The sequence below is a fragment of the Aquarana catesbeiana genome, unplaced genomic scaffold (genome assembly GCF_042186555.1).
Source record: "Aquarana catesbeiana isolate 2022-GZ unplaced genomic scaffold, ASM4218655v1 unanchor228, whole genome shotgun sequence".
Taxonomy (NCBI): domain Eukaryota; kingdom Metazoa; phylum Chordata; class Amphibia; order Anura; family Ranidae; genus Aquarana; species Aquarana catesbeiana.
The window spans coordinates 3596002-3622152 of NW_027362655.1; the positions used below are offsets into that span (position 1 = coordinate 3596002).

The 26151-nt window shown below is 45.2% G+C and overlaps 1 protein-coding gene across 2 annotated transcripts; it reads left to right on the forward strand.

Annotated features, from left to right (window-relative positions):
• The first annotated feature begins 247 nt into the window (after positions 1-247).
• On the forward strand, positions 248-13368 carry LOC141121659 (uncharacterized). 2 transcript variants are annotated; one of them, XM_073611337.1, is made up of 9 exons: positions 248-320; positions 3305-3775; positions 9664-9733; positions 9820-9943; positions 10060-10157; positions 10248-10463; positions 10543-10749; positions 10870-11011; positions 11910-13368. In XM_073611337.1, exons 4-9 carry the CDS (start codon positions 9859-9861, stop codon positions 13070-13072), a joined length of 1911 nt encoding a protein of 636 aa, XP_073467438.1. In that variant the 5' UTR covers positions 248-320; positions 3305-3775; positions 9664-9733; positions 9820-9858; the 3' UTR covers positions 13073-13368. The 2 variants fall into 2 exon arrangements, with proteins under 2 accessions (XP_073467438.1, XP_073467439.1); XM_073611338.1 differs by having other exon boundaries at positions 11913-13368.
• Positions 13369-26151: the final 12783 nt, after the last annotated feature.

A 26151-nucleotide genomic window follows, 5' to 3' on the forward strand; every position in this document is an offset into this window, starting at 1 on the left:
TTCTACATGACTAAATCTGCAATCAATTTTACTGCAAAATCAAAGGGGACAAAATGTCTCCCCCCCAAGCAGTAATATATTTCTATCCTCCTTGGTGGGAGTGGAGATGACCCATCTATAAGGATATACAGTACATACACACACAGCACAAGGCCGTGTTCACACTACGAGACGTTTCTCTGGACTGCAGTTCCTCTGAGCTCCACAAGATGGTGATCTCACTTCTACCCAGACAGGAAGTCTCTATGGAATACAGGAAGTGATGTCAGATACAAACAGGAAGTAGAGCGGAGACGTTGCTGGAAGAAGTAGCAGAGGAGGTAATAAGATCTTATTTTCAATTTACACCCAGTAACCCCCCGTCATGTCCGTCCTCTTCCTCCATAGTCACTGTGATGTCTTTTATCTCCAGAAGATGATGATACACACACACATATATATATATATATATATATATAATTATTTATTATTATACAGGATTTATATAGCGCCAACAGTTTATGTAGCGCTTTACAACTTGAGGATAGACAGTATAAATAAAATACACTTTAATACAGTAGTAATCAGAGGGCCCTGCTCCTTAGAGTTTACAATCTAAGAGGGAAGGTCAAGAGATACAAGAGGTAATAACTGTGGGTGATGTGCTGATTGAGAAGATAAATGTACAGTTGTTAGGTGGGGGCCAGATAGGCTTCTCTGAAGAGATGAGTTTTCAGGGATCGTCTGAAAGTGGATAAAGTAGGAGAAAATCGGACGGATTGGGGTAGAGCATTCCAGAGGATGGGGGAGGCTCTGGAGAAGTCCTGAAGGCGAGCATGGGATGAGGTGACAAGGGAGTTTGAGAGCAGGAGGTCTTGGGAGGAGCGAAGAGAACGATTAGGTTGGTATTTTGAGACTAGGTTAGAGATGTAGCTGGGGGCCAGGTTGTGGATGGCTTTGTAAGTTATAGTTAGTATCTTGAATTTAATTTGGTGACTGAGTGGCAGCCAATGGAGGGATTGGCAGAGGGGTATAGCAGACGCTGAGCAGTTTGTGAGGTGGATGAGCCTGGCAGCAGTATTCATGATGGACTGAAGGGGGGAGGAGCCTATTTAGAGGTAAACCAATGAGGATGGAGTTGCAGTAGTCGAGGCGTGAGGTGACCAGGGAGTGAATAAGAAGCTTTGTGGTGACATTAGTTAGGAAGGGGCGTATCTTGAAGATGTAGTGTAGGTTGAGGCAGCAATTTTTGGATAGCGATAGAACGTGGGGCCGAAAGTTTAGTTCAGAGTCCAGGATTACACCTAGGACCTTGGCGTGGGGGGGACAAGTTGATAGTTGAGCCGTTGATATTGACAGAGAAATCAGGGGAAGTGGCACCTGTGAGAGGAAATATCATGAGCTCGGTTTTGAATAAGTTGAGTTTGAGGAAGTGATGTGACATCCAGGCTGATATGTCTGCTAGTAAGTTGGTAATGCGTGAGGAGACAGATGGAGAGAGCTGGGGGGTGGAGAGATAGATTTGAGTGTCATCAGCGTAGAGATGATATTTAAAGCCATGGGAGACAATCAACTGACCCAAGGAGGTGGTGTAGATAGAGAAAAGGAGAGGTCCAAGAACAGAACCTTGGGGGACCCCAATGGAGAAAGGAAGAGGAGAGGAGGAAGTAGAGTTGTAAGTGACACTGAAGGAGCGGTGGGATAGGTAGGATGAGAACCAGCGAAGAGTACAGTCACGGAGACCAAAGGAGTGGAGTTTATTGAGGAGGAGGGGGTGGTCCACTGTGTCAAAAGCAGCAGAGAGATCCAGGAGAAGTAGTACAGAATAGTGTCCACTGGTTTTAGCTGTTAGTAGGTCATTTGAGAGTTTAAGGAGAGCAGTTTCCGTGGAGTGTTGAGGGCGAAATCCGGACTGAAGGGAATCAAGAAGTTCATTCATGGTCAGATGGTCGCTTAGTCGTTTTTTCAAGAAGTCTTTCAGGAAGTTTGGAGGAGAAGGCGAGTAAAGAGATGGGACGTAGGTTGTTAGGATTGGTGGGGTCCAGTGAGGACTTTTTAAGTATGGGTGTGACTAGCGCATGGTTTAGAGAGTTTGGGAAGATGCCACAAGAGAGGGAGAGGTTGAAAATGTGAGTTAGAGAGTGTAGAATCGAGACAGAGGGTAAGCGTAGCATTTGTGAGGGAGCAGGATCCAGGGGGCAGGTGGTTAGATGAGTGTTAGGTAAAAGTTTAGCAACCTCATTAATAGTAGCAGGGTTGAATGAGGGAATGTATCTGTGGACATGGGGTGTTGCATGGGGGAGGTTTTTGCGCATTGGAGATCTCCTCATGAATTGTATCAATCTTAGTTTTGAAGTGATTGGCGGTCTCCTGGACAGTGAGTGAGTTGGTGGGTGGGGGCAGTGGAGGACAGAGTAGAGTGTTGAAGGTAGAGAAGAGTTGACGTGGACTGGATGAGAAGGTGTTAATGAGTGTGATAAAGTAGGTCTGTTTGGCAGTGTGAAGGCAGGAATAGTATTTTAGGTGGGCAGATTTATATTGTGTGAAGTCTTCCTGGGTCTTAGTCTTATGCCACAGACGCTCAAGAGCGCGGCTACGTTTTCTGAGACTTCTGGTGTCGTCTATTTGCCAGGGTTGTAGCAGTCGGGGCCTAATTCTGTGTGTGGTGAGGGGGGTGAGCTTGTCTAAGGAGGAAGACAGTGAGCTGTTGTAGATGAAAGTGGCTAGGTTGGGGCAGGACAGGGGTGAGATTTTGTCATAGAGGTGATCAGTAGCAGAGTAGAGAAGAGAAGGGTTGAGGTGGCAAAGGTGTGGAATATATAGTATGGAAACCTAGAATGCTCCCTTCACAGATTCCTGACAGATTTCTGTATGGTAAAGGTCAGAGATCACTCTTCAGTTTGGGAGAGGTAGGACACACCCAGGAACAATGATTTGGTTTGCACAGGAGCCTCATATAGAGGACCCCTCAAATCTCCCCATCCAAATGTCCCTCCATCCAGAGTCTATATGTCCTATGACATCACACTGACCTCACGGCTCCTCCCCCCAATGTCCCTCCAACTGGCTTTGTTTTCTGACTCTCTTAGGATGTGGGTGGACCCTTAGCATCCTCGCTTGCAAACTGGAACTATTGGTCCTGTGTTGTATGTAATGACATCAGAATGCCTGCAACAAGCTTTGAACCTGCATAGTGTGGGGGTCCTGTGTGGGTAAATTATACCTCAGTCTGAAGTGGGGCTTTATTCTAATGGAGACTTGAATGATGAGGTGAGGAGGATTCTGGGAATATCATTTGATTTTACTATTTGTGTTCATATCCTAGAGTTTTCCTCCTGTGAAGTCTGGAGATCATATGACCATCACATTGCCTCCACCTCCCTCCCTGATAGAATAGAGAAATTAAAAGATCCCCCAGATGAAGGCACGTGATCCCTGTGCCGAAGACGCGTAGGGGAGGGGCAGGACGGAGCTATCAACACAGACAAGCAGAGGATTACACACCGCACCGCACGCCATACGATTTACCTGTATTCCTGTATACCATACTCTGGATAGGTAGGTGCACTTACGCACCTATACATTGTGAGCACCCTCCTGGAGGGAATTGGCTATATGATTTTATAATAAATCCCTGGCGGTATTATGCTATGTAGTCTCCTTCTTTCTTATACATGTTGCCATTGATGTTTATCTGAGCGAGGTGCAGATCATTACCAGCAGACCCTGTATGAGCCCAGGAGTGGCTCTAATGCGTGTTTAGACACTGTTTAACCACTGTGTCACACACTCAGAGGTGAGCGCATGAGCAATTGGGGGTCACTGGAGGGCACTGAAGCATGCCGTTGTTTGCACACCATATAGAAAGAGCATGAGGAATGCCTACTCTTTTGGACACTAATTTTTGCACTTTATATTTTTATATATTTTTTATGAATTGATTTGAACTGAATTGTTGGACACTTCATTATTATACAATTAGCACCTGGACTTTCCACATTTTGCATGTCGCATGTTGATTTATATATTTATATATTTAGTTGTGTATTTTATTCACTTTTTCCCCCTTCGTCTTTCAGGACAGCCACCATGAGAGATAGTCTCCTCCTCTTCCTCTAGGAAACACTGCGCCAGCCCATAAATTCTTACTTCCCCCTGCCAGACCTCAGTATTAGTGTTTCCTCCGGTGGGGAGACACTGTGCAAGGAACCTGGCCACTCAGTCAGGGTGACTATGGCTGTTTTTATTTTTTGGAGCCTATAATGGAAGCAGGGGCTTCATAGGGGCTTGAGGGGGGACTTACCCCTCGTTCTGTTGCCACCACTTCCTAGCCGAGCGCGGCTTCAGGCTGTGGGGGCTCCCTATCGCGGCCACAGGGCTGCAGCATGCAGGCGTTCGCCTTTCCTGTGTACTATACAGACCGCTCTCTTTTTTTCTTTTTTGGAACTAGGCGGGCCGGACGACGGGCGACGTCATTTCCGGCGGAAGGGCGAATGCTTGTCTTTGACCCGCGGCTTCCGGTTCCGGGTCGCGGCGCTGATAGGGAAGCCAGGCACAGGCTGGAGACGAGTCTGGGACGCGCACAGGTAGCGTAGGACTCGGTAGTAGCAACCACCTGCAAAGTCATGTCGGAAGCAGATGCTCAGCCAACGGACACTACCTCCAGCCTTCCTAAGGTAAGAGTGCCCTGGGGAAGAGTACTCTTTATCTAGGATTGTCCCTCCATGTATAGTTCCTGTCATGGGGGGGCAGACACCCTGGGTGGTCAGGGGGAGGGAGGCTCAGATCCCCACATATTAAGGAGGGTCTAGTGCACTCCCAGGGTTGTATCCTTGTTTTTAAAAAAAAAAAAAAAAAAAGTGACAAAATGTTTTTTTCTTTCATGTATTTCAGAAAGCTACAGAGAAGTCTAGGTCTACACATAGCTCTAAGAAGAGGTGTGCCTCTTGCAAAGACACATTAGGGGAAGCATGGACAAAGGTCTTGTGTAGGGAGTGCATAGACTCCCTTGTTAAGGAGAGGGACTCTGAACAGGAGTCAGGACTTGCAGCCTCGGTTAAGGAGCTTTCATCCACCTTTTCTTCATTTAAAGCCTTATTTGAAAGGTTTCAGCCTCCCATTAGTCCAGCTCCCCAGGATACAACCCCGCCTCAGGCTCAGGGCTCTGCTCCTGCCCAACCTGCAACTTCAGTTAGGGCAGAGGAAGCTCCAGGGCCCTCCGGAGTGGAACAAAGACAACCAGACAGTTCCTCCTCCGATTCCCAGGATGGTTCTGAGGGGGAGGACCAGGACGGGGAGTCCAGGAAATCCTCCAGATATAAATTATCCCTGGAAGAGGTAGAGGACCTCTTAGGGGCTATTTATACAACCCTCGGTATTCAGGAGGACAGGAAACCCCTGACCCTTCATGACCAAATGTACAAGGGCTTGGGGGAACAAAGGAGGAAAGTTTTTCCAGTACATGAGGTACTGGTTGAAACTATTAAAAAGGAGTGGCAGGATCCCGAAAGGAAACCCTTTTTTTCTAGATCCTTAAAGAGGAGATTTCCGTTCTTGGATGATCCTACATCTATCTGGAATAAAAATCCCAAGTTAGATGCCGCCTTCTCCCAGGTTTCCAGACACACAGACCTGGCATTTGAGGACATGGGGGCCCTGGTGGATGTCATGGATAAGAGAATAGACTCTCTCCTCAAAAAGACTTGGGATTCAACAATTGGTAACTTAAAACCTGAGTTGGCTGTCACAGTAGTGGCTCGCAATCTGGAGCACTGGCTCTCTAAGATTCAAGAGCATATTGAAGCTGGAACGGCAAAAGAAACCATTTTGTCTTCTTTCCCTACGATTCTGCGAGGTATCGCCTACATAGCTGATGCCTCGGCAGAGTCAGTACGTATGTCGGACAGATCAGCGGCTCTGGCCAATTCGGCCAGGAGAGCCCTCTGGCTAAAAACTTGGCCGGGCGATAGCGCCTCTAAAGTCAAATTGTGCGGCATACCGTTAACGGGAGACCTTCTCTTTGGCCCAGGGTTAGAGACCGTCTTGGACCGCACAGCAGACAGGAAGAAATCCTTCCCGGTTAAGCGGAAAACCCCTGCACATACAAATAAGGGGTTTCGTCCGCAAAAGCGTAAAGAAACTCCAAAGCCGGAAGGGCAAAGGAAATTTTGGGGTCAGAAAGGCAAGGGCAGGGGAGGGGCGATTTTTCGCCCTCCTGAACAGCCCCGTAAAAGTCAATGACTCCCCAACCAGGGTGGGGGAAAGACTGGGGGCCTTCCTCCCACAGTGGGAGGCAATATCCCCCAATCTCTTTATCCTAGGGATTATAAGAAGGGGGTACCATATCGAATTCACAAATCCTCCTCCACGGAGATTTCTTGTCACGCACCTACCCAGGTGTACGGCAAAAGCCGAGGCTCTGTTGGAAGCATTAAGAGATCTGGTAGATCAAAATGTGGTTCTCAGAGTTCCAAAGGCCGAGGAGGGAGAGGGTTTCTATTCACACATCTTCGTAGTGAAGAAACCCACAGGGAAATTCAGACTGATTCTGAATCTAAAGCCCCTGAACAGGTCAGTGACATACAGGAGATTCCGTATGGAAACAATTTTCACAGTCAGAGCCCTGTTGCCCCGCAACTGCTTTATGGTATCTCTGGACCTAAAGGACGCGTATCTACACGTTCCTATAACAGAAGCCTCGCAGAGGTTTCTTCGGCTAGCGGTAGATGTAGGTGGAACAACGGTACATCTACAGTTTCAGGCGCTGCCTTTCGGGCTATCCTCCTCGCCCCGCATTTTCACCAAGGTCTTGGCGGAGGTGATGGCTTTTCTTCGGCTCCAGGGAATATCAGTGATAGCATACCTGGACGACCTGCTCCTATTTGCAGCATGTCCACTGCAGTTAGTAAGAGATCTAGAACTAACAAAGAGGGTTCTTACAGGTCTAGGGTGGCTAATGAACTTGGAGAAATCCAGTTTAATTCCTTCTCAGCGCATCACGTACTTAGGCTATCTGTTGGACTCAACGCTACTGAGAGTGTTTCTTCCAGCAGAAAAAGTACAAAAACTGGACAGGGCAGTGGCTGTTCTCCAGTGCAGCAGTCAGGTCTCCATAAGAATTCTGATGTCGGTCCTAGGACTATTAACCGCTACCCTCCCAGCAGTGCAATGGGCAGGTCTGCACTTTCGTCCCTTACAGTCCTTTATCCTAAGGGTGTGGGATCACAGTCAGAAAGATCTGGATACCTTGGTACAGGTTCCACCCCAAGTAAAGAGATCCCTCTGGTGGTGGAGGAGGGTCTCAAACTTGTCGCAGGGTCGTCTGTGGTTCATCCCAGTTTCTCAAGTGGTAACCACAGACGCAAGCGGCAAGGGTTGGGGGGCGCATCTGGGTTCCCTTTTAGCACAGGGCACCTGGGAGGACGACGAACTAAGAAGGTCGTCCAATTGGAAGGAGCTGAGGGCAATCGGGCTAGCACTCAGTTTCTTCAAAGAGGAGCTACAGGGCCACCATGTGCAGGTGCGGTCGGACAACTCGTCCGCCGTGGCCTATGTAAACAAACAGGGCGGCACAAGAAGCGGAGTCCTGTCGGCCTTAGCATCAGGCATTCTGAACTGGGCCGAGACTCACACTCTCTCACTCTCAGCAGTCTTCCTGAGAGGAGAAAAGAATGTGATAGCGGATTTTCTCAGCCGAACCAAACTAAGAGAGGGCGATTGGATCCTCAACCAGGAGGTTTTCAATCTCATTTCAGAGAAATGGGGTCCTCCAGAAGTAGATCTGTTCGCGTCAAGAAGCAACGCGAAAGCCCCTTGTTTTTTCTCCCTAAACAGAGGGGAGGGAGCGCGAGGGGTCGACGCATTGATCCAGAACTGGCATTTCAGAATCTGCTATGCCTTCCCGCCCCCAGCGTTATTACCAGCAGTTCTCAGGAAGTTCCAGATGGAAAACACGTCCCTGATTCTAGTAGCACCACATTGGCCAAAGAGGGCTTGGTTCTCAGTACTCAAGCAGCTAGCGGTCGAACCTCCCTTATTCCTGCCACCTCGAGAGGATCTCCTCTCACAGGGCCCAGTCCTCTGTCCACAGGTTCACCAATGGCAGTTAGCGGCCTGGCTACTGAGGAGGGTATGCTAAGAGCTAGAGGTTTTTCTGAGAAATTAATCTCCACCCTCCTCAACAGCAGGAAAAAGGAAACACGCCAGATTTATAAAAAGGTCTGGGTATGTTTCAATGAATGGTGTGCAGAAGGCTCCTTTGCGGTACACAGTCCAACAACGGTGTTGGAATTCCTTCAGTGCGGGGCAGATAGGGGTTTATCCATAAGTACCCTTAAAGGTCAGGTGTCAGCACTCAGTGCTTATTTAGAAAAGCATCTGGCCACCAACCCCTGGGTGGTCAGATTCTTTAAGGCTCTGTCTAGACAAAGACCGGTTCAGGGCCCTCCCTTTCCCAAGTGGGACCTATCTTTAGTGTTACAGGGCCTGACGGGAACCCCCTTTGAACCTTTAGAGGAATGTCTACTAAAGGATCTTACGTTAAAAACAGTTTTTTTGGTAGCAGTGACAACTGCCAGGAGAGTCAGTGAGATTGAGACCTTATCAGTTAGACCTCCTTTTTGCGTTATTTTTTCAGATCGGATCATCTTCAAGATTGATCCAGCATTTTTACCTAAGGTGGCTTCTGGTTTCCACAGAAGTCAGGAGGTAGTTCTACCCTCATTTTGTCCTAACCCCTCGGGGGAAAGGGAATTAAAATTTCATTCTTTGGACGTAAGGAGATGTATCCTTAAGTACCTAGAGCTGACCAAGAGGTTTAGAAAGTCAGACTCTTTATTTGTTTTGTTTTCTGGGGCCAGAAAAGGATGCAAAGCGTCTCGACGCACTATTGCCAGATGGCTCAGAGTAACCATTGGCCAGGCCTATACATTAGCAGGGAAAGAAATCCCAATGGGTATAAGGGCACACTCTACCAGAGCTATGGCAGCTTCTCAGGCAGAAAAGGCTGGAGCAACGCCAGAGCAAATATGCAGGGCTGCAACATGGTCCAGCTATTCCACTTTCGTAAAGCACTACAGAGTGGACCTGGTGTCGGCTAGTGAGCAAGCCTTTGGGCGAAAGGTATTGCAAGCTGTAGTCCCACCCTAACTGGTAAGTGCTCGTTCATCCTCTCATGGTGGCTGTCCTGAAAGACGAAGTGGGAAAATTAGAGTTACGTACCGGTAACGTCTTTTCCAGTAGTCTTTCAGGACAGCCCTAGTTACCCACCCGAGATTTTTGGGTGTCTTATAAAAGACCAGAATGCAGCATGATAATGATATGGGATAGTATGTTATTAATGTGTTCTTGTGTCTCCCCAGCTGACCGGAGGTAATCTTGGAATATACTGAGGTCTGGCAGGGGGAAGTAAGAATTTATGGGCTGGCGCAGTGTTTCCTAGAGGAAGAGGAGGAGACTATCTCTCATGGTGGCTGTCCTGAAAGACTACTGGAAAAGACGTTACCGGTACGTAACTCTAATTTTTCACAGGCGATTGGCACTGATTATTTCTTATAGCATTTAATATTGAATATTTTTTTACTGTGATTTATAGATTTTACAATATTGTATTTATTTGTTAATTTATTTCGATTTTATTTATTTTATTTTATTTAATTTTTATCACGTATTTGCTTATTTTCCTAGCGCATACACAATAATTTATTAGAAATTAAAAGAAGATCCTAGAAGTCACCAGAGAGATCATCAAGGAGAGGTGAGCGGTGCTGGGAATTCTGGGACATTATCCAGTAACAGACAAGGGATGTGTCTGGATGGTGACTGTATCATTGTGTGTGTCAGGTTCCTATAAGGTGTCAGGATGTCACTGTCTATTTCTCCATGGAGGAGTGGGAGTATTTAGAAGGACACAAGGATCTCTACAAGGACGTCATGATGGACAATCAGCCGCCCCTCACATCACCGGGTAAGAGGAGACTTTATTGTAAAGGAGAGAGCAGTACGGAGGGTCCACCTAGATCCCCCATCATCTGATAAACACATAGAAACAATGTATTCAGTCAGTGTGTGTGTTTCCTACAGATGGATCCAGTAATGGGAACCCACCAGAGAGATGTCCCCATCCTCTGTATTCCCGGGATTCCACACAGGAAGGTCACACCATCCCTCACCATCATCAGGTAGATGAGGAACAATCACTGATAGTATCATTAGGATCTGTACATTATCTGCATTGTTACCATTGATATAATTTTTTATTCTAAATTCAGAATGGAAACCTGAGAGATTCTAAAGTTGAAGTAAAAGAGGAGGATGATGAGGACAAGGTAATGGAAGAGTCAGAGTTTCTAAAAGAACACAAAGATCTGTACCAGGACACCATGGTGGAGTCATCCAGCTACAGAAACCCACCAGAGAGATGTCCCCGTCCTCTGTATTCCCGGGATTCCACACAGGAAGGTCACACCATCCCTCATCATCACCAGGTAGATGATTGACAATTATTTGTAGTTCTGATTTATACACAGCATATTTGTTACAATGAGTGTTTTATTATATATTCAGAGTGAAAACCTTGGGGGTGATAATATTGTTGTTAAAGAAGAGTATAAAGAGAAGCATGAGGAGTATGGAGTGATGGAGGTGTTTTCAGAAGGACACAAGGATATGATGGAGCCACCTAATACCAGGAACCCACCAGAGAGATGTCCCCGTCCTCTGTATTCCCGGGATTCCACACAGGAAGATCACACCATCCCTCACTGTTACAAGGTTGGTGGGACAGAGCATCTGGAACACAGACTTGTGAAGACGTGGATTTTTTTTATGTGATTTTACAATAATAAAGCTTATATCTTACAGATGATATTCTCTCTTGTTTTCTTGATTTAGAGTGGAGATCCAATCGATATAGAGTTTGAGGTTAAAGCAGAAGAAGAAGAGAGGTATGTGAGGGATGATCAGCAGTCTATGGAGGAGGATGGAAAAACAGGGACATTTATAGAGGAGGAGACTCCTACAGAGATCAGTACAGGTGGGTCATTAACACAAAATACATTCCTCCACCCATACTGCTAATTACTGAATACCAATATTATGAGTCCTGACTTTTACACTGTATAAGTTATATTGTACATTACATACTCCTGACCCCTGTGCTATATACTTTATGTTGTACATTACATGCTTGTGACCCCTGCACTATATACTCTATGTTGTACATTACATCATTCTGATACTATATAATCCTATATGCTGTATCTTATACAATATATTGTACATTACATAGTCCTGACTTTTGCTATCTCTCCTCTACCCTCTGCTATATATAAACATAATATGTATTCTCTTTTGTTACACCCATTTCCTGCCAGCTGGACATTTTATATACAATGATTTGATTGGAGCACAGTCTTTTACCTGTTCATAATAATGTGATAACATCCTCAAACTTTGGAACCTTAAACAGAAAGTGATAATGAGGGAGGAGTCAATAACCCAATGATGGTGGTCTTCAGGATCAGCCCAGTCTTCATTTTGGTTGTTCTCCCCCCATTCTCACTCTCTGACCTCTGGTGGGGCTCAGCCCTGCTATTATTCATGACTAAATCATGGCCTAAATAAGGAAGTGCAGGACTTCTTGTGTTGGGAAGATGGCAATTAGTGATAGAGGGGGTGGGGACACTCGTCCTATAATCCCCTCATCACTGTCACTCCTATAAAAGACAGTTCTCGTTGTTTCCTCACTCTCTGACTAAGGTCCATGAATAAAAAAAATGAACTGGTAGGAGATCAGAGGACCCATTTACTAGTTACCTTGAGAGGAGAATTGTAAGATCCTCAGAGACAAAGCTGCCTGATGTGGGCGGAGTCCTGGTTTAGGGGAACCAATCTGCTCATGTCTAGTAATAATCTTTTTATTTCTATTTTAGTAGATGGACGGGAGATGAGGAAAACCTCAGAAGATTGTCTCACTTTGTCTCCAGACTGTAAAGTAGAAGATGAGGACATCACACAGTATAGTCCAGGAGAAAACCCGGCTACCTCAAATGTCCATCCGGCACCACACAGTGTAGATGGACCATCGTATTCCTCTTATCCTGAGGAACCTCAGACTGTGAGGGACGGTGCCATCCTTCCAACCGAGAAGAGGTTTTCGTGTGATGAGTGCGGGAAGTGTTTCCATTTTAAATCCCGTCTTAATGTGCATAAAAGAACTCACACAGGGGAAAAACCATATTCCTGTCTTGAGTGCGGAAAATGTTTCCGTTCTAAATACGCTCTTGATGTGCATAAAAGATCTCACACGGGGGAGAAGCCGTATTCCTGTTCTGAATGCGGGAAATGTTTTTCAGTGAAATCCCATGTTTACACACATCAGAGATCTCACACGGGTGAGAAGCCATATTCCTGTCCTGAGTGTGGGAAATGTTTTTCAGTGAAGTCCCATGTTTACGCACATCAGAGATCTCACACAGGGGAGAAGCCACTTTCCTGTTCTGAGTGTGGGAAATGTTTTTCACGGAAGTCCAATCTTTACAGCCATCAGAGATCTCACACAGGGGAGAAGAGGTATTCCTGTCCTGAGTGCGGGAAATGTTTTTCAGAAAAGTCCCAACTTTACACACATCAGAGGTCTCACACGGGTGAGAAGCCATATTCTTGTACTGAGTGTGGGAAATGTTTTTCACAGAAGTCCCATCTTGACACACATCAGAGATTACACACGGAGGAAAAGCCGTATTACTGTTCTGAATGCGATAAATGTTTTTCAGATAAGTCCTGTCTTTACAGACATCAGAGATCTCACACAGGGGAAAAGCCATATTCCTGTCCTGAGTGTGGGAAATGTTTTTCACAGAAGGCTAATCTTTACAGACATCAGATATTGCACACAGGTGAAAAGCCATACTCCTGTCCTGAATGCAGGAAATGTTTTTCACATAAGTCTAATCTTTATACACATCAGAGATCTCACACAGGGGAGAAGCCACTTTCCTGTCCTGAGTGTGGGAAATGTTTTTCAGTCAAGTCCAATCTTAGCAAACATCAGAGATCTCACACGCAGGAGAAGCCGTATTCCTGTCCTGAGTGAGGGAATTGTTCCTCACTGAAGTCCTGTCTTCCTGTACATCAGGGATCCCACACAACCCTCGAGGTGTATTAGTGCCTTGAGTGCAGGAAATGTCTTCTATATGAATGTTGCTGGACATCTCATGTGGGGAAGAAGCACACCCTGATATACACCTCAAATATACTCCATGGCTGATCTTCATCATGTAAGAAACAGTTGATAAGGAGATCAGAGATCACCAAAGACATGAATGAAGTGTTATACTGTGTTGGCCATTGATAGCAGTAGAAAAATAAAAATGGAGTCGTTACCTTTCATTGGCTGAGTACATTTTGTGGTGTAAGCTTTCACAAACACTTATGCCCCGTACACACGGTCGGATTTGCCAACAGAAAATGTGTGATAGGACCTTGTTGTCGGAAATTCCGAACGTGTGTAGGCTCCATCACACATTTTCCATCGTATTTTCCGACACACAAAGTTTGAGAGCAGGATATAAAATTTTCCGACAACAAAATCCGTTGTCGGAAATTCCGATCGTGTGTACACAAATCCGATGCACAAAGTGCCACGCATGCTCAGAATAAATAAAGAGATGAAAGCTATTGGCCACTGCCCCGTTTATAGTCCCAACGTATGTGTTTTACATCACCACGTTCAGAATGATCGGATTTTCTGACAACTTTGTGTGACCGTGTGTATGCAAGACAAGTTTGAGCCAACATCCGTCTGAAAAATCCTAGGATTTTGTTGTCGGAATGTCCGAACAAAGTCCGACCGTGTGTACGGGGCATTAGAGGTCTATTTTTTTTTTAATATTTGAATAAATGTGACCAGCATTCACCCAGTCATGATGAATATTGGCCATATTGCAGGCCATGGAGGGTTGATCTGCATATTTAGGGGAATGTGGCCAATCCTCAGGCATACTGTTCTGGCAGGGTGGTTTGGCCAGCCCTTCAATATGGGAGAGCCATGCTAGCAGAGGAGTCAGATGGAAGATGGAGTGCTGAGGAGGCTGACAGTGGCCTAGGAGGGGTCTCCTAGGTCTAGGGGAGACCCCATCTCCAGGCTGGGCTTGGACTGGCTCAGGAGGATCCATTCAGCAGAGCAGATTGACTTGGAATCTTACCTGAGCACCCAGGGATTCTCAAGGGGAGAGCCTGCCACATGTAGCAGACCTTCTAAAGGACATCATTGGTTGTAACCCTTTTATTACCTTGTCTTGGAAGATATTCAGAGTAGCCAGGAGGGATGGTAGTGCCTGCAAGAAGTGTAGCTAGGAGCAGATCTACGCACGGAGAGGATACACTCCTCTGCATGCAGTTTTTCCTAAATTGGGCTATTTTCAAGAGGGGCTGAGAGCTCCTAGTCTGTAGTGGATTTTTGCTACTAAACCCACTAAGTACTGTGTAGGGAAAGGAAGCAGGCAAAGTGTTACTAAACCCACAACAGTAAAATCTGCCTGTACAGTATATGCTGAATAGCATGCTTGTTATACTCACTGTGGAACCTAAGGAGTTAATCCTCTGCATTGTGTAAAAAGGCTGTTTTATCCTGTATGCACAGATCCTCACCCTCCTGCACTGTCTATCTGGGGAGAGCCATCTAACACAGGCAGGGTAGCCGACCTGCACATGCTCAGTTTTTTTTTTCTTTTTTGCTGGAGAGAGCATTCACTTGTTCTCAGAGCTAGCCAAGTCACATGATATTGACATCACACATGTGGGCGTGTATACAGGCTGCAGTGGAAATCTCCTCTCACCTGAACTCTCAGCACTGGAATACTGTGCAGTTTATCATGTGACCGTGGTATACAGATCATCCAAAAAGGTATACAACGGCAGTATTTCAACCACTTGCCGACCAGCCGCCATCATTATACGGCGGCAGGTTGGCTCGTTCCCACAAATCGCTGTAACTGTACGTTGGCTCCTTTAAGAGCCATAGCCACGCGCACGCAGGGGGCGGTAGCCGCAATGTCTGAATGAGAGCCAAAATGGGGGATTTGTGTGTATAAACACAAATCCCCGTTCTGACAGGGGAGGAGAGAGAGATTGTCTGTTCCTAGTAATTAGGAACAGCAATCTGTCTCCGCCTCCAGTCAGTCACTTCCCCCACAGTCAGAAACACTTACTCGGAAACGCATTTAACCCCTTGATCGCCCCCAAGTGTTAACCCCTTCCCTTTATAGCACTGATCGCTGTATAAATGGCAATGGTCCCAAAAATGTGTCAAAAGTGTCCGATCTCTCCGCCGCAATGTCGCAGTTCCGCCAAAAATTGCAGCTCACCGCCATTACTAGCAAAAAAAATAAAAATGCCATAAATCTATCCCCTTTTTTGTAGACACTATAACTTTTGCGCAACCAATCATTATATGCTTATTGCAATATTTTTTACCAAAAATATGTAGAAGAATACATATTGGCCTAAATTGTTTTTTTTATATATTTTTTGGTGATATTTATTATAGAAAAAGGTTAAATTTTGTTTTGTTTATAGTGCAAAAAATAAAAACCACAGAGATGATCAAATACCACCAAAAGAAAGCTCTATTTGTGGGGGAAAAGGGATATAAATTTTGTTTGGGTACAGCTTCGTACAACCGCGCAATTGCCAGTTAAAGCGACGCAGTGCTGTATTGCAAAAAATGGCCTGGTCATTAGGGGGAAAATCTTCGGGGGCTGAAGTGGTTAATGTAAAAAGATTTATAGGCTATGGGAACTGTGGGGTGAGGGGGGGGGCGGATGAACTATTTTCATGTTACTGGGTTTAGTAACACTTTAACCACCTCAATACCGGGCACTTGCACCCTCTACCTGCCCAGGCCATTTTTCAGCTTTCAGCGCCGTCACACTTTGAATGACAATGGCGCGGTTATGCTACACTGTAACCCTGTGACATTTTTATCATATTCTTCGCACAAATAGAGCTTTCTTTTGGTGGTATTTAAACACTCCGGGATTTTTATTTTTTCCTAAAATTTTTTTTAAAAGACCAAAAATTTTGCAAAAAAAGTTTTTCTTAGTTTCTGTCAGTAAATTTTGTAAATAAGTAATTTTTCTCCTTCCCTGATGGGCACTGATGAGGCAGCACTGATAGGCACTTATGGGCACTAATGAGGCGGTACTGATTAGGTGGCACTTATGAGGAGGCACGAATATGCCGCACTTATGGGTACTGATAGGTGGCACAGATATGTGGCACTGATGAGCACTGATAGGTGGCACTGGGCACAGATAGGCGGCACTGGTGGGCACAGATAGGCGGCACTGATGGGCATTGATGGTCAGCATTGATGGGCAGCACTGATAGCCAGCACTGACTGGCATCACTAATGGCCACTGATTGCTGGCACTTGTGGGCACTGATTACTGGCACTTGTGGGCACAGATTGGTGGCAATTGTGGGGAGTGATTGCTGGCAGTGGTGAGCAATCATTGCTGGCACTGGTGGGCACTTAATTGTAATCAGGGCACTGATGATCAGTGCCTTGATTACATACCTAGGTGTTCCCTGTGAGGAGATGCCACTAATCGGCTCTCCTCTCCTCACACTCTGTCAGTGTGAGGCAAGGAGCGCTGATTACCGGCATCTCTGTGTTTACATGTGACCGTCTGTGATTGGAAACAGCCAATCACATGGTTAATGAGCCACGGCTCTTTACACAGATCAGGGTCATGCCGTGTCCTAGCAACACGGCGTGGCCGCAATCTGCGCACGAGAGCGGTCTTTCTGGGAGGCAATCATATGATGTCCACCCAAAATGAGAGCCACACCGCCCAGCCGCCATTTGACGGTGGGCGGGTGGCAAGTGGTTAAGGATCTTTTTGTACATAGAGAGGAAGTTGTCCCCTGGTCTTGTTGTTCTTTGCTTCAAGTTAGGCATCCCATAATTGATATGGAGTCTTTATACACAAATATTAGGTAAAAGGAGGCAACGAATGCCATAGAATGGACCCTTAACAATAAAACACAATTTAAAAGAAAACAAGTAGAATTTATAATAAATGCATTAGAAATTGCCATGGGAGGAAAATATTTTTGGCATGATAAACAGTTTTATGTACAAAAAAGGGGCGTTGCGATGGGGGCAAAATACGCCCCAAATGGTGCAAAAACATCTTTGTAAGCAAATGGGAAGCTGAGGAAACTTATGGTAGAAGAAGACAGGAAATTAAAGGTATACCAAAGATATATTGATGATATCTTTGTTGCATGGGAGGGGCCAGAAGCAACACTTAAGCAATTTCTAAGATAAATCAATGTAAATAAATACAATATATCTTTTTCAGCCGAAAACAAATCGAGACAAAGTACACTATTTGGATTTGGATATATACCATTGGAATCACAGAGGGAGAGATGAGGGCAGTCTGGTGAGGCTGAGTATCTGGTCCTTAGTAGCAGTGGAGAGATGGCACTGAAGGCAGTGCTTTGTAGAGAAGTAACAGCTCTGGAGGGTCAAAAAGGAAAGAGAAAGGCGCCTTTAAGTGCAGTAGTTAAAAGATTTATTACAGGCACAACGGGATTTAAAACACTTACAGGATAGTAAGAGGTCATAGGCAAATAATGATTTTTCTCATGCAGATCGCTGTACTTCTCATCTGTCTGGGGGAGAGAGAGAGCCGTCTTGCAGCTGTCAGAGTCCCTGGTGATGTGGATTAGCGAGGAGGTGAAGATGCGATGAGGTGGCCCAGGTTCTGGAACCAAGCTGGAACGCACGCGACCGATGTATCATGTTTGTTGCATCAAACTTACTTGACATTCAACATTGAATGTACTCGACATTTTTTGCATCAAATGTACTTAACTTCCTTCATCACCCAACAAAGTAACTTTGGTTGTAATCTATCCCCGCTATATGTATGGATAGGTACTTATATATATATGTATATACGCACACCTCCATCTCATTATGCTGGTACAATGTGCTAATCCTGCTATAACCATGTCTATCCCTTCTAGGACCATTAAGACCAGACGTACACTAAATCTAATGTGCTTAATATGTCACATGACTCTGGCCCTTTATGAAACCGACATCCATCAACAGGTCTACACTCCGCCCCTCTTTCCCCCAGCCTATCAGCAGACACCAACCCTCTCCCCCCTGTCCCCCTCACCTCTCATAAGCTCACTGGCCAAGCATGGGCGTAGGTCTGATGAAGGAGCCGTGCATGCTCCGAAACGCGTTACCGCCCCCAAAACCATCACCTGATGTTACATCGGCCTCGTGCATTCCAGCTTGGTTCCAGAACCCGGGCCGCCTCGTATCTTCACCTTCTCGCTAATCTACATCACCAGAGTCTCTGACAGCTGCAGGATGGCTCTCTCTCTCCCCCAGACAGAAGAGGATTACAGCGACTAATCATTATATGCCTATGACCTGTTACTCTCTTGTAAGTGTTTTTAATCCCATTGTGCCTGTAACAAATCTTTTAACTACTGCACTTAGAGGTGCCTTTCACTTTCCTTTGTGTACAAGAACCTACTTTAAAAAAACTGGGTACATTCCGATAGGTAGTGGGCACCACTCCAGATGGTTGAAAACCATACCTAAGAGTCAATTAACAAGAATTAGGAGGAACTGCGATTCTGTATTTGATTTTGTAACACAAGCTAATACTATTTTAGAGAGATTCAGAGAAAAAGAATATAAAGAGTGTAAGTTGAATAAAACGAATTAGCACGTCCAACACATGAATAGGGAACAGCTTTTAAAACCTATACAAAAAATCATAAGGAGTACAGTATAGCCTTTAATACAGAGTATAGTAGACAGTAAAAAGCAATAGAAAGGGCATTCAAAAAACATTGGCCCATACTACATAGGGACTCGACACTAGAAAGAATCCTGCCTGTGACAGACCTAGCCGGAACAGAGGCTTTTGGAGAGGACTGAATGCTAGTCTGTTCCCTACTGATTATGGGCCCTGGATTTTAAAGGAACAATACTCTTTGCAAGGTGTATGCCTGGGGACCTTGAAGTAATGTTACTTTGGAGTCAAGTCCATGTTCAGCAACCAAACGAGTGTTGTCTTGTTTTCTGGTTGTTAGCAGTTGGAATATCTGATATCTATATTCAGACTGGGAGGAAGCGGTATATGACAAAAGCACTCAAGCGGAGTGTGGGACGTTTCGTTACACTCCCTAAACATCCTCAGTTTATATATAGACTCCCACCCATTCTCAAAAACAGATTGCTTAAAAGAATCCCGGACCCACCAAAAAAACTGTCACGTTCTTAGATCAAACTGTTTTTTTTAGATTCAGCAAATGTATAACATTCAGGACACATAAAGGCAATAAAAAAATGCACGTGTGGGCTACAATACATGGGAAGAACCACTATAGAACTAAGAGTCCGATTGAGAAAACATCTTAATAATATCAAGAAAGGCTTCAAATATCATAGCCTCTCAGAACATTTCAAAAAATATCATAACTAAAATCCCACAAACTAAAGGTATGTGCTATAGATAAAATTGAAGATCACTGGCGTGGTACCAATAAAAAAACAGGCGGTGTCACAGAATGAGACATTCTGGATACACAAATTGGGATCTATGGTACCAGCAGGTTTAAATGTTGAACTAGACATTTATTATTTTATACATAACTACAGTACTAGGAACAATTAGGAATATAGATATCATTTTTTGTAAGTGGTAGGGCTATTATGTCATTTCACTATATAACGATATGGAGGATTAAAAGAGAAAACAAACAGAAAGAGAGAGGAAATGTAACCACTTGACCACTGGGCACTTAAACCCCCTTCCTAACCAGACCAATTTTCAGCTTTCGGTGCTCTTACACTTTGAATGACAATTACTCAGTCATGTAACACTGTACCCATATGAAGTTTTTGTCCTTTTTTTCACACAAATAGAGCTTTCTTTTGGTGGTATTTTTAATTTTTTGCGCTATAAATCAAAAAAAATAAAAATTCTTTGTTTCTGTTAAAGTTTATTGCAGAGTATTGGCAGAGTATTGGCGAGTATTGCAGAGTGTTGCAGGGTATTGCACAGTGTTGCAGAGTATTGCACAATGTTGCAGAGTATTGCACAGAGTTGCAGAGTTTTGGCAGAGTATTGCACAGTGTTGCAGAGTTTTGGCAGAGTATTGCACAGTGTTGCAGAGTATTGCACAGTGTTGCAGAGTTTTGGCAGAGTATTGCACAGTGTTGCAGAGTATTACACAGTGTTGCAGAGCATTGACACTGAGCAGCGCTGTGGGCACTAAACATCCAGCCCACAGCGCTGCTGCAATCCCTCCCCCTCTCCCCTCACACTGTACCCATCGGTACAGAGAGGGGAGAGAGGAACCGGCGTCATGACGTGATGCTGGTTTGTTTACAAGTGATCGCTCTGTCATTTAACGGAACGATCACGTGGTAAACGGCCACGATCAGTGGCTATTTACCGTGATCCGTTATGCGCCGGGTCCGGATGTTCCCGGGTGCGTTCTTCAGGGGGCGCACGGGAGCAACATTCTGGAATGACAGAATGACATCCCACGGACGTGCACCCAGAATAAGCCAACCGCGCTGTAGCCGTCTTTTGGCTATGGCCCGGTCGGCAAGTGGTTAAATATGTGCTTTATTTGTACTGTTTTTTTTTATTTGCATATTACTTTTTCGTTACATATTTTATATAATTTTTTAAAAAATTCTGGAATGGCCGTTTAAATATGCGCTGTAGTTTCTATCATACTTTTTTTTTATTCTTGTTGCATACTTGTTTTTTATTCCAATATGTGACAAACGCGGGTGTCAGATCCCTGCCCTCCTCGCTAACTTGCAACGAAGGACCGGCCAACCTCACACCACGCTATCACTTACGTAACAATGCCACTCTCAGCTGCGCCCAGCACAAAGATTTTCCAGCTTGCAGGACCACAATCTAGGTGCGAGCAGCCTGAGAGTGATTGTCACTGGGCTAATTACACAATTAACCCTTTAACTGCCACCACCCCCGTTTAAAAGACCGAGCCGGGGGAGACTCGTAATTTTAGCAATACCAATTATAATTTTAGAATAAGCGTCTGCCACACACACTGCCACCACAGACAGGTCTGCTCAGAGTCTTACTCTACAACAGTAGCGCCCTTCAAGAGGCAGGTTCGTTTATAGCTTGCATTAAGAGCTTTAGAGACAAGGTTAACACTTTTCAACATAAATGTTGCAGCCTCTCTCCTCAAGCTCTCTTTTCTACATCCCTCTGCTCCACCACACAATCTGTACATATCACCCTCACTTCTCCCCTCCCCCTATTACTGTACTCATCACCTCTTTCTAACTCTAAGCCCACTTGCTAACATACCCCCCAGGATACTGAAGCATGTCCCCTCATACAAATCATATTCTCATATTACCTCCCTCACTCTTCTGCTTCTCCTAATCGCTGGAGATATTTCCCCAAACCCTGGGCCTCCCTTATTTAACTGTACCCAACACACCCATCACCATCACCCTACATCCTCTGGCAGTAGTCGCAATCTACACAATTTAGTCTCCATTCCTCTTCTTGCCAACACCAGCCTCCCTCTCTCCTGCGCCCTCTGGAACGCCCGCTCTGTCTGCAACAAACTCACTGCTGTTCATGACCTCTTTGTCACTAATTCCTTCAATCTACTTGCTCTCACCGAAACCTGGCTCCACGAATACGACACCCCTTCTCTTGCTTCCCTCTCCCAGGGTGGCCTTCACTGGACTCACTCCCCTAGGCCTAATGGACGCAAGGGAGGTGGAGTGGGATTCCTCCTATCCCCCCAGAGCACCTTCCAGGTTATTCACCCTCCTCCCTCTTTTTCCCTCTCATCATTCGAAGCCCACTGTATACGTCTATTCTCTCCTACTTCCCTAAGAATTGCTGTGATCTACCGGCCCCCTGGACCATTATCGACTTTCCTTGATGAGTTTTCTGCCTGGCTACCCTACTTTCTCTCTTCGGATATTCCAACAATCCTTCTCGGTGATTTCAACATTCCTGCTAATACAAACACTCCTGCTACTTCTAAACTTCTTAGTCTAACCTCTTCATTTGACCTGAAGCAATGGGTACAGGCTTCTACTCACTCTGATGGCAACACCCTTGACCTTGTATTCTCCTACCTATGCACTCCATGCAACTTCTCAAACAATCCTTTTCCTCTCTCCGACCACCATATTATTAGTTTCTCTCTCCCCCTGTCTTCCACCACCTTTCCCTCCAATCGCCTAACCATCACCCATAGAAACTTTCGCAACTTCAACTCCTCTCTCCTCTATTCTGCTACTGACCACCTCTATGACAAAATCTCTCCCCTGTCCTGCCCCAACCAAGCCACGTCCATCTACAATAAATCTCTGTCCACCACCCTGGACAAGCTCGCTCCCCTCACTACACGCAGAATCAGGCCTCGACCCCTACAACCCTGGCAAACAGATGACACCAAAAGTCTCAAAAAACGTAGTTGTGCTCTTGAGCGTCTGTGGCACAAGACTAAGTCTCTTAAAGACTCAATACAAATCTGCCCTCCAAAAATACTATTCTTTCCTCCACACTGCCAAGCAAACCTATTTTACAACTCTTATTAACACCTTCTCATCCAATCCCTGTAAACTCTTCTCTACCTTCAACTCTCTACTTTGTCCTCCACCCACTGACTCAATCACTGCCCAGGAGATTGCTAATCACTTCAAAAACAAGATTGATACAATCCGTGATGAAATCTCCATTCTACAGGTATCTCCCTCAGCTAAGACCCCATGTCAACAGGTACAACTGACACTCCCCCTATTCAAATCTGCTACTACAGATGAAGTTGCTAAACTCTTTTCTATCGCCCACCTAACCACCTGTCCCCTGGACCCTATTCCCTCTCAAATGCTACGGTCACCCTCTGACCCCATCCTACACTCTCTAACCCACATCTTCAATCTCTCCCTCACCTCTGGCATCTTCCCCGACACTCTAAAACATGCACTGGTCACCCCCATACTCAAAAAGCCGTCCTTGGACCCTACCAATCTTAACAACCTACGCCCTATCTCCTTGCTCCCCTTTTCCTCTAAACTCCTTGAACGCCTGGTTTACAACCGAGTGACCACCTCATTAAAAACAACCTTCTTGATCCCCTTCAATCTGGATTTCGCCCTCAACACTCCACAGAAACTGCTCTTTTAAAACTCACAAATGACCTACTAACTGCAAAAACCAATGGACACTATTCTGTACTCCTACTTCTGGATCTTTCAGCTGCCTTTGACACGGTTGACCACCCCCTCCTCCTCAAAAAACTTTACTTCCTCGGTCTCCGTGACTGTGCTCTTCAGTGGCTCTCATCCTACCTATCCCAACGCACCTTCAGTGTCACTTACAATTCTACTTCCTCCACTCCTCTTCCCTTCTCTGTCGGGGTCCCCCAAGGTTCTGTTCTTGGACCTCTTTTATTTTCAATCTACACCTCTTCCCTGGGTCAGCTGATAGCCTCTCACGGCTTTCAATATTATTTCTATGCTGATGACACGCAAATCTATCTCTCCACCCCTCAACTCACTCCATCAGTCTCTTCACGCATCACTAACTTACTAACCGACATATCTGTATGGATGTCACACCACTTCCTCAAACTCAACTTGTCCAAAACTGAGCTTATAATATTTCCTCCCCCACGTGCCTCTTCCCTTGACTTCTCTGTCAAGAGCAATGGCACAACCATCCACCCGTCCCCACATGTCAGGGTGCTAGGTGTTATCCTGGATTCTGAACTCTCCTTTCAGCCCCACATCCAATCACTTTCCAAAGCTTGCCGCCTCAACCTCCGCAACATCTCTAAACTACGTCCCTTTCTAACCAATGAAACCACAAAGCTCCTGATTCACTCCCTGGTTATCTCTCGCCTTGACTACTGCAACTCACTCCTCATTGGCTTACCTTTAAACAGACTATCCCCCCTGCAGTCCATCATGAATGCTGCTGCCAGACTTATCCACCTTACAAACCGCTCAGTGTCTGCTACCCCTCTCTGCCAATCCCTCCATTGGCTGCCATTCGCCCAACGAATTAAATTCAAAATACTAACAATAAGTTACAAAGCCATCCACAACTCTGCCCCCAGCTACATCACTAGCCTAGTCTCAAAATACCAACCTAAACGCTATCTCCGTTCCTCCCAAGACCTCCTGCTCTCTAGCTCCCTCATCACCTCCTCCCATATCCGCCTCCGGGACTTCTCCCGAGCCTCGCCCATCCTCTGGAATTCCCTACCCCAATCTGTCAGACTGTCTCCAAATTTATCCACTTTTAGACGATCCCTGAAAACTTTCCTCTTCAGAGAAGCCTATCCCGCCTCCATCTAACAACTGCACTATTTTCTCCATTAGCTCATCCCCCACAGCTATTACCCTTTTGTATAACTTGACCCTCCCTCCTAGATTGTAAGCTCTAATGAGCAGGGCCCTCTGATTCCTCCTGTATTGAATTGTATTGTACTTGTATTGTCTGCCCTAATGTTGTAAAGCGCTGCGTAAACTGTCGGCGCTATATAAATCCTGTATAATAATAATAATAATTCTTATTTGTATATTATTATTATTTTATACTATTCTTTGCAATCTAAGATCGATCCGAGGGCAGATACTGTTTCTCAAATTGTGAACTGTGAAAAAAAACAAAAAAAAAAAAAACGGTGGTCACGCTCGGAGCTGGCGGAAGCTATGATTGGGTGTAGTAGGAAGGATTGGAGGATGCACGGGGAGTTGCCATTGATATAAAAGGTCCACATGTCACCAGAAGACTCCAACATCTGATGACGCTTCCTGGGCAGAGCGATGATGGAGACTTCCGGTGACGTCATTTCCTGGACTAGGAATGCAAACCGCGGGCAGCACGGCAATTTTACATGCTTTTTAACAAGAATGTTCAATGTGAGTGTAAACCTTTATACTTAAAGCAGACTTCTGCTGATCTGCTTCCTCCATGTTTACCCTGTCCCCACTTCCGTCGGACCTCACTGTGGTGAGGTACATCAGAAGTCCGGCCCCCTCCTCCTCCCTGTTTCTTCCCCAGTAAGGGAGTGCAGTGCACTTTGCGCATGCGCAGTAGGGGCCTGGCTGTGAAGCCGCAAGGCTTTACTGCTGGGTTCCCTTACTGGCAATGGCAGCAGCAGCACCCAACAGCCGATGAAAACATTGACTGCGGTGCCGACATTGCGGGATTCCAGGACAGGTAAATGTCCTAATATTAAAAGTCAGCAGCTACAGTATATATATCCAAAAATTTGGAGGGGGGTATAACACCGCTTTAAATAAAAGCTTTTTAGTCCATACAGTATCACGCTATGAATGTTCAATTCTCCTTCTATGATTACGTGTAATTGGTGGAAAATGCGAGGAAGAAACTTTCTACAGAGCCATACAGGACTCCTAACCTTTCACTACAGGAGATATTTTCATGGAAAGTTGGTGAGGGAGGGAATGAGAGGAAGGGAAGCATAGCACCTTCATCACCTTGTTACTAGAGCATGGTTTTCCTCTGATGGGACTTTATAAGGCAAAAGTCTTCAAACAATATATCAAAAACATGTATAATTTATTTAGTATCAAAAATTAAAATCATAACAAAAAAAATATAAATACTGAATTAAAACTAGAGGATGCTACAAAAAAGGTGAGGACAATAGCAATATGCTTGTGAGGAGACAATGGTAAACATAAAACACCACATCAACTATACAGACTGAAGTCTAACCCACATGGGACCGACGCGTTTCGAGGTTTAAAATTTGGTTGTCTCATTCATCACCTTGTTATTTCATTGCACAGCATGCACTTTATTAAGAGACTATTGTGGAACAGAGTATTCATAGCACTTCATTGACTTTATCCACTTCAGCCCCGGAAGATTTGGCTGCTGAATGACCAGGCCATTTTTTGCTATTCGGCACTGCGTCGATTTAACCGACAATTGCGCGGTCATGCGGCGCTGCACCCAAACAAAATTGACATCCTTTTTTCCCCACAAATAGAGCTTTCTTTTGGTGGTATTTGATCATCTCTGCGGTTTTTATTTTTTGCGCTATAAACAAAAAAATGACCGACAATTTTGAAAA